Source organism: Selaginella moellendorffii, unplaced genomic scaffold, assembly GCF_000143415.4.
Source record: "Selaginella moellendorffii unplaced genomic scaffold, v1.0 SELMOscaffold_26, whole genome shotgun sequence".
Lineage (NCBI taxonomy): Eukaryota > Viridiplantae > Streptophyta > Lycopodiopsida > Selaginellales > Selaginellaceae > Selaginella > Selaginella moellendorffii.
Genome location: NW_003314287.1, coordinates 1,529,880 through 1,537,534, shown reverse-complemented (window position 1 = coordinate 1,537,534; position 7,655 = coordinate 1,529,880). Strand labels below are relative to the sequence as shown.

Sequence of the window (7,655 nt, the reverse complement as noted above, 5' to 3'; positions counted from 1 at the left end):
CGCAGGACAATACCAGGTTAGCCTTTTCCCTCTCTCTATTTTTCTCTATTTTTCCCGATATCATCAATTTCCGTTTTCGTATGCACAGGCCTTTTGGCAATTGTATCGCCGACATTTTGACAGTCGACACAGGTATACATAGTTCCTCCAGATGATATTACTGAAACCTTTGTCAAATTTATAGCGAACGAACAAGATATACACACGCACAAATGTATACAGCTCCTCTTTTTCACGAATGCTTGCTCTTCAAGTGGTCGGCGGGCAGAACGAGTGGTGGCTGCTGGCTGCTTTGATCCGGCCGCGTGACCAGCTTTGGCGTCGACGAGAACAATTTCTGGCTGGATCCAAGGCGCCCCACCTTTTCCAGCTTCTTGACGAGCACACGGATCATATCAACGTAAGTCACAATCCCCACCACCGTGTTCTCGCTCTCTGACTCCGTCACCCAGATGTAGCCGCATTGGTGCGACAGTGCTTGCGCCATGACCGCCGCCAGCGAGCTCCACGGCCGGCACGTCAGGCAGCCGCGGCTCCCAGAGTTTTGGAAGCTCGAAGTCAGTCCTCCAGATCTATGGGAGTCCTGCTCCGAGTCCGAGGACTCCTCGCAGGAATCCAGCGGCGTTGGGGGTTTTCCTGCAACTTGATCTTCGTCCGCCACCGCCACCGCCGCCGCCGCCGCCACCTTTTGAGCGAGACGAGTTTCGATCAACTTTCCCAGGATCTTGGAGCTACGCTTGTTGCTTCCGCGGACGTACGAGAGGAAGTCGGCGGCGGAGAGTGTGGCGAGAGCCGCGGCGACGGCGGCGAAATTCTCGTCGTGGCGGCGGAGCGTGGACGACGAGATATCGCCCAGCAGCTTGAGCTTCCTCTGGTTCTCGGTAGTGGAAGACGCCGACGAAGGAGATGGTGATGGAGTTGCCGGGACGACGATTGCCACTGCGCTCATCGCCTGGGAGGCCTGGTGGATGATCTGGATCGCCTCGATCGCGGGGGCCTCGTGCTGGATGGAGGCGAAGCTGCGGTTGATGATCCCGAGCTCCTCGATGGTGAAGAGTGGAAGCGGGCAAAACGCGGCTATGCAGCTCATGAGGAAGCGCATCACGGCCTCCTGGCTGATCCAGCACACTTCCTTGCAAGGCCAGCGCGAGGATGCGCTGCTACTGTTCCTCTCGAACTCCATCGCGCGAGTGGATCGAGATCTCTTGGGGAGAGGGACAATGAGGTACTGCACGCCCTTGATCACGAGCTCCAGCGCCTTGGACAGTCTACACGATAGTAGAACGTCCAATCCATGTAGAAGAAGAAGAAATACTCTATCTACCAAATAGATAAAAGTACCTTTCGTGGAGATCCACGCGCTGGATCCAGCTCCTGTGCACCAGCCCGGCGATTGGACGCGCGAGCGCGGCCTCCAGATCGCACAGCAGGGTGTGATCCGCGGCGAGGAAGCAGAGGACGTCGAGATTGTTGACCACGCCCAGGCAATTGGCGAGATTGGCGTCCCACACGCTAATCTCCGCCACTCCCAGCTCCCGCGCCATCGCAATGGCGTCCCCGACGCTCGCATTGCAGGGGAGGCAGTGGAGCGGCGGCTTACCCAGCGCGAGATCGAACACCTCGAACGATTCCAGAAATTGCGTCATCCACACGCCAAAGGGCTCCAAAAAGGATGATGATCTTCATTTCGAAGAATATACCCCAGGGGAATATTATTTAAGATATTCTACCGCGCCTAGAATATACTCTCGAGGGGGTATATTCTAGTATATGATAGGATATTCTACCGCTATAGGAATATGCCATGGCGGCTTGGAGCATATTCCCCGCCAACGAGAAAATCAAAAAAGTAAGAAAACCTACATTGTCTTTCAGTTTGAAAGTAGCAGCGATTTCTTGTTGGAGCCGCGAGTTCCTCGCGCGCACGACACTCACGGCGCGGCGCCGAGATCTAGAGATTTCCCTCCGGATTCGCGACCGGCGGGGGCTAGGCGATCGATTCGATCTCTTTCAGCTCTCCCGGATCGGCGGATCTCGCGCGCGCGCTTGGTGGAGGTTACACGGCACCAGGTAGGGGACGGCGGCGAGAGGAGAGGCGCGGCGCGATGATGAAGAACAGCGGCGCGGTCCTGTCGACGACGGCGCTGCTGGTGCTGGGCTACGCGCTGTGCTCGAGCCTCCTGGCGGTGATCAACAAGTACGCCGTGACCTACTTCCCATACCCTAGCCTCCTCACGGCGCTCCAGTACCTCACCAGCGCCGGCGGCGTCCACCTCCTGGGCCTGGCCGGCCTCCTCCACCACGACGCGCTCGCCTGGGACACCGTCAAGCGCTTCCTCCCCGCCGCGCTCGTCTTCTACCTCGCCATCTTCACCAACACGCACCTCCTCAAGCACGCCAACGTCGACACCTTCATCGTCTTCCGCTCCTCCACGCCGCTCCTCGTCGCCATCGCCGACACCTTCTTCCGCCGCCAGCAGTTCCCCTCGCGCTACACGCTCGCGGCGCTGCTCGTCATCCTCGGCGGCGCCATCGGCTACGTGCTCACCGACTCGGCCTTCTCGGTCACCGCCTACTCGTGGGCCGCCGCCTACCTCGTCACCATCACCACCGAGATGGTGTACATCAAGCATATGGTCACCAACCTGGGGCTCAACACCTGGGGCTTCGTCTACTACAACAATCTCCTCTCGCTCGCCATGGCTCCATTCTTCTGGATCGTCACGGGGGAGTACTCGGACGTGGCCCGGGCGAGTTGGGAGAGCCTGTTCCAGTTCCAGGCCGTCTTCTCGGTGGCGCTCTCGTGCGTTTTTGGCCTGGCCATCAGCTTCTTCGGTTTCGCGGCCAGGAAGGCCATCTCGGCCACCGCATTTACAGTCACCGGGGTGGTGAACAAGCTGCTCACGGTGATTATCAACGTGCTCATCTGGGACAAGCACGCCAGCACCGTCGGGATCTTGTTCTTGCTGCTCACGATTGTTGGCGGGGTTTTGTACCAGCAGTCGACGGCCATGCCGAAGCCGAGTAGCCAGCCATCCGAGGTGGTGGTGTCCAAGCCGATGGAGAGTTTGGGGGACAAGGAAGAGGAGGCCGAGGAGGAGGAGGAGGATGAAGAGGCCGGTTTCCTCAAGAAGTCGTCCGAGTAAGAAAACGTAGCGAGCGAGCGAGCGAGGCGTGGCAAGCTCACACTTTCCTCTCAGGTACCAATCAATTCTACTGCCAGTCTCTTTAATATGTTTCCTGACGGAAGAAGTGACTCGTCTATCTATCTATCAGGATTCAGGTACCAGGACTGCGCATGGCATAAATAATCAATCAAGGTGGAAGAAACAACTTCAATTCCATCACCACCACGAACGACGTGGAGGCAAAAAAGTCTCGCTCGTTGTTGGACTGGATGAAATCAATGCATCAAAAGCTAAGCTAAGTTCTTTCTCTCCTGAAAGATTTCTTTTTCTTTTTTTCTTCTTCTCGGCGGAGAAACCAGAGCAAAAAAAATCTCTTTTTTTTTATCATCAAAACTTGGATCCAACAGGAAGAAAAAATACAGAGAAAAAGACTAGCTTATGATGGAGCAGGAGAAGAAAAGAAGAAAGTTTATGCTACAGGGATTTCTTTGTTGCTCCACCAATTCGGGGGAACAAAACGAACGAACAGACCAACCTTGGGTGTGTGTGTGTGTGTTTTCTTCTTCGTGTTCTTCCAAAGTTCTCGGGGGATCTTATTGCGAAAGAATATAAAGCAAGCCTCTCCTCGTGAATCTCTTGTGTGTGTCAATCATTCTCATACCTGCTGTTGCTGCTGCTGCTGTTGATACTGCCGGAGCTTCACACTGTTGTTGTTGCTACTGCCATTGTTGTCCCCAGATCCCAAGCTCGACGCCTTGACTGGAACGTCCTCCACCGGCTCGGGAAAGATCTCGCTCGACCCGGGCCTCCGGTGGAACGACTGCTCCCCTGTGATCGACCCCTGCGAGTGCGACGTTCCCGAGTGCTTCCTGCTGGGATCGCCACCACCGCCACCACCGCCGCCGCCACCTCCGCCACCACCCACGTATTCTTCCCTCAGCACCCCGGACGCGATCACGTTCTCCGACGAGCTGTGCCGCCAGCTCCCAAACAGCGACGCATTCCACGAGCTGTGAGACGACGTCCGGGAGCGCAGCGACGAGCTAAAGTTCTCCTCCCTCGTCACCCGCTGCGGGTTCTCCAGCGCCTTGAGGACGTGGCGGATCTGCGGCCGCTTGGACGCCCGGCCGTGGAGGCACAGCTTGGCGACGATGGCCATCGCCCACACCTCCTCGAGCAGGTCCTCGTCCACTATCAGCGACGGGTCCACCAGCTTCATTATTCCCTCTTTGTTGTGCCGGTCGATGAGTGGAAGAGCCCACTCCAGCCAGGCGTCGGCGTTTGGATCCGAGGTGCCACTGATGTCGAGCTTTCCCGTCACCAGCTCCAGCAGCACCTTCCCGAAGCAATAAACATCGTATGCACATGATGCCACCGCGGAGCCTGCTGTAAACAAGAAAGAAGCATGAGCAGCTGGAGACCTTCGGAAACATTAAATTTTTTTCTCACCTTGATCGCCTTGCTCGGTCGTCCTGCAGCGACAAACGAGAAAACTTAGAACGACAGTTAAAGAAAGAATGCAAAGAAAAGCGTTAAAAAAAAACTTACTGTGACAATCTCAGCAGCCGAGTTATCAACCCAGGCTGCGCTTCGCCTCCTTGCTCCCGCGTTTCGCTCAGACTTCCCAGCCGTACCTCAAACTTGTCATCGAGAAGAATGCTGCTCGCTTGTACATCCCTGCCATGGCAAGGAAGAAGGAAAATGCGCCATCAGCTTTTACGTAACGGCAACCTTTAAACCGCAAGAACGTACCTATGTACAAGTGGAGGGACGCACTCGTGATGCAAGTAGCTCAGGCCTTCTGCCACTCCAATCGCGATTTTCAATCTTGTGATCCAGTCCAGGGACTGCAATATATCCGCGGGTGGGCTTGGAACAACCTTTTTGTGTAGTGCTTGTCCCAGATCACCGTTGGGCATGTACTTGTACACCAAAAACTTGAGCTCGTCCATTTCCAGGCAGTGCCCGAGGAGAGGAACCAGCCTGGTGTGAGACGCCTTGCCGAAAACTTCGAGCTCCAAAGTGAGCAAATCCTTCTTCATCTTGGCAACCTCGATCCTCTTGACGACGACGAGCACGCCGCCGTCTAGAACACCTCGATACAAGTCGCCCGAGTGCCCGGCCTTGATGAAGTTGGACGAAGAAAACTCCTGAGTTGCCCGGACTAGCTGACTAAACGTGAACGACTCTCCGATACTCGACATCTTGACAGCAACGGCGGGAGGCACGACGGGTTGGCCCGTCCCGCTCGTCGTCGCTGCACCAGCGCCAGCACCCGCGGCGGCGCCACCAGCCATCGCCTCGTCCGATTTCTTTGGAGGCTCTCGAGCCGGCCGCCTCTCGTGCTTTCGTATAAGAAGAACCAGCGCAGCCACCAGGAGAACCAGCCCAAGACCACCAAAAGTTCCCCCCAGTATAACGGCAAGGTGGCGGGGCTTGGACTTTGATCTTCTCGTCGGCATTGGCGTCGGCAAGTTGAAAGACGAAGCGTTTTGGAAAACCAGGCCCCTGGCAGCGTAGAACGCCTGGCAGTCGCTCAAGGAACGCTGCCCGCTCGCATTCACGAAACAGTTCTCGCTAAGTATGGCGCCGGCCACGGTCCCTGCCGGCACTGTGTCGTTGAGAAAGTTGTCCGAGACGTTCAAGACGAGCAGTCCTCGCAGAGACGACACCGCCGCAGGCAGCGGCCCGTAAAACGTATTGTTGGAGAGGTCCAGAGACTGCAAACTCGAAAGACTTGCCAGCCCCGGCGGTATCGTCCCCGTGAAATTGTTGAGCGAGAGGTCCAAGAGCGTTAAGTTGCGAAGATCTTGCAGAGCTCCAGGCAGCTCTCCCGCGAGCAAATTCTTCCCGAGAGCTAGCTCCTGGAGCGTCGACCACCCCGTGAGATTCTCCGGGACCGACCCGTCAAGCCTGTTATCGGACAGCCTCACGCTCCGCAAGCTCGACGAGGAGCTCACTGCCAGAGAAGCTGGAATGGGACCCGAGAAGATGTTGCCGCTCAAGTCGAGATCTCTCAACGATGCCATCCTCCCGAGCTCCGGCGGCAGCACCCCGCTGAGCATGTTTCCACTGAGGTCGAGCAGCTCGAGGCGGGAGAGATTCCCGATGCTGGCCGGGATTCCACCCATGAGATCGTTCCTTGCGAGCGACAGCCTCCGCAAGCTGCCCAGCTGACCAATTCCCCCTGGAACCGACCCATTGATCGAGCACGCCGAGAAATCCAACACTTGCAATGCCGAGAGCTGGCCAATCCAATCCGGGAGCGTCCCCAGCATCACGAATCCCGTGGCATTGAGCAGCCGCAGCGCGGGAAGTCCCTGGAGATTGTCCAGCGCCAGCGTCGGCCGCGCCATCCCCACCAGCGTCCTCTTCAACCCGGAGAGATAGATGCTCACCACCCGTCCATTCTCGCAAAGAACTCCTCTCCAATCCAGGCATGGATCCCGCGTCTTGGGCCAGTAGAAGTCCCGAATTCTCAGCGAGTACCTGAGGTGCCGCATCGCGTAGGCCTCGGATGCCAGCAGCGTCTGCGACTCCGCCGGTAGGATCGTGACGACGCCGAGAAGCGCGAGAATCGCCCATGCCAGCCCCAGTGACATGATAGCCCCCTATCTCCCCAGAATTGCGCACATTCCCCGTCCGGGCACCTGTCACTGCTAGATCTGTGATCCCATTGCCTCGTGAGTCGCGCTATCAACTAGGAAGAAGAGCTACACCACTCTGCCGCTGCCGCTGCCTCGATCGATCGCCGACTCCCGGGGGATTTCATCACCCCGCGAGCACGGCACACGGAACTCCCGGTCCTATCCCCGATCCGGGCCCCGGATCGCCCCCAAAATCCGCTTGCGATGCGTTGACCCGTGCCGCATTGGAATCCTACCCCGACAAGTAAAACCAAGAATGCTCCTCCATTGTTTGACCTCGCTCGATCCCCGCTCTAGCGCTCGCGATTCGCGACCGCGCGCCGCGATTCCCAGCCCCAGCTCCCTGCAATGTGCCAAAATCTGGCAGCTCGCAAACCTAGACGATGCCGCGCCGCTGCTGCCACTCCTGCCACCGCCGATCGCCACCCATTCGCCATCAAACCCTAGCGCGCGGCATGGGCTCCAGGAGCCAGGGCGCGCTCTCCAAGCGCTGCGCTCGCCAAAATATCACACACACCCCCCGGAACAAAGAGAGCCGCCATAGCCGTGAAGAGTTAAACTGGGTGGCCAGGTGTACGGCAGGCCGGGCTCTCCGTACGTGTTTGAACTAGCGGGAATTATGGAGAGGTAATCTTGTTTTTTTTATTCTCGCCTTCCCAGCTTTTGGCGATTTGGCCCGGTGAAACCTCGCCACCTTTTCTCTTTCCTCACTTTTTTCTTTCCTACTTTTTGTGCTCTCGCGGGCTCCACGAAGATTGACATCCTCCCTGGAAGCAACTATGTCGTGTACAAATATACCCTTCATTCTAGCGTATCATGTGCGTGTATACACACACCTCACGAGCTCGTCATAGATTCCATGGAATTTTGTTACACTCGC

At 57.1% G+C, this 7,655-nt stretch overlaps 3 protein-coding genes across 4 annotated transcripts; 1 reads left to right on the top strand and 2 right to left on the bottom strand.

The window, feature by feature from the left end:
- Positions 1–155: 155 nt before the first annotated feature.
- On the bottom strand, positions 156–1,696 carry LOC9629073 (CBS domain-containing protein CBSX5). The gene is made up of 2 exons (XM_002974988.2): positions 1,342–1,696; positions 156–1,268 (listed from the first exon to the last, which is right to left on the bottom strand). The coding sequence occupies exons 1-2, from the start codon at positions 1,644–1,646 to the stop codon at positions 233–235; spliced, it is 1,341 nt and encodes a 446-aa protein (XP_002975034.1). The 5' UTR covers positions 1,647–1,696; the 3' UTR covers positions 156–232.
- A 303-nt stretch (positions 1,697–1,999) lies between these two features.
- LOC9638154 (GDP-fucose transporter 1) lies at positions 2,000–3,457 on the top strand. The gene is made up of 2 exons (XM_024679904.1): positions 2,000–3,200; positions 3,277–3,457. The coding sequence occupies exon 1, from the start codon at positions 2,106–2,108 to the stop codon at positions 3,144–3,146; it is 1,041 nt and encodes a 346-aa protein (XP_024535672.1). The 5' UTR covers positions 2,000–2,105; the 3' UTR covers positions 3,147–3,200; positions 3,277–3,457.
- A 33-nt stretch (positions 3,458–3,490) lies between these two features.
- Positions 3,491–7,355, bottom strand: LOC9629072 (probable LRR receptor-like serine/threonine-protein kinase At2g16250). Of its 2 annotated transcripts, none has more exons than XM_024679898.1 (4): positions 4,881–7,355; positions 4,677–4,805; positions 4,578–4,600; positions 3,491–4,514 (listed from the first exon to the last, which is right to left on the bottom strand). In XM_024679898.1, the coding sequence occupies exons 1-4, from the start codon at positions 6,728–6,730 to the stop codon at positions 3,784–3,786; spliced, it is 2,733 nt and encodes a 910-aa protein (XP_024535666.1). In that variant the 5' UTR covers positions 6,731–7,355; the 3' UTR covers positions 3,491–3,783. The 2 variants fall into 2 exon arrangements, with proteins under 2 accessions (XP_024535666.1, XP_024535667.1); XM_024679899.1 differs by having other exon boundaries at positions 3,491–4,511.
- Between the last annotated feature and the right edge of the window lie 300 nt (positions 7,356–7,655).

Excerpts from the sequence above, each read along its gene's own strand:
- LOC9629073 (XM_002974988.2), bottom strand. The coding sequence starts at position 1,646 with ATGACGCAATTTCTGGAATCGTTCGAGGTGTTCGATCTCGCGCTGGGT. Across the intron at positions 1,269-1,341 it reads CGCGTGGATCTCCACGAAAG|ACTGTCCAAGGCGCTGGAGC; the intron begins GTACTTTTATCT and ends ACTATCGTGTAG.
- LOC9638154 (XM_024679904.1), top strand. The coding sequence starts at position 2,106 with ATGATGAAGAACAGCGGCGCGGTCCTGTCGACGACGGCGCTGCTGGTG.
- LOC9629072 (XM_024679898.1), bottom strand. The coding sequence starts at position 6,730 with ATGTCACTGGGGCTGGCATGGGCGATTCTCGCGCTTCTCGGCGTCGTC. Across the intron at positions 4,806-4,880 it reads GTCCCTCCACTTGTACATAG|GGATGTACAAGCGAGCAGCA; the intron begins GTACGTTCTTGC and ends TTGCCATGGCAG. Across the intron at positions 4,515-4,577 it reads GACCGAGCAAGGCGATCAAG|CAGGCTCCGCGGTGGCATCA; the intron begins GTGAGAAAAAAA and ends TCTTGTTTACAG.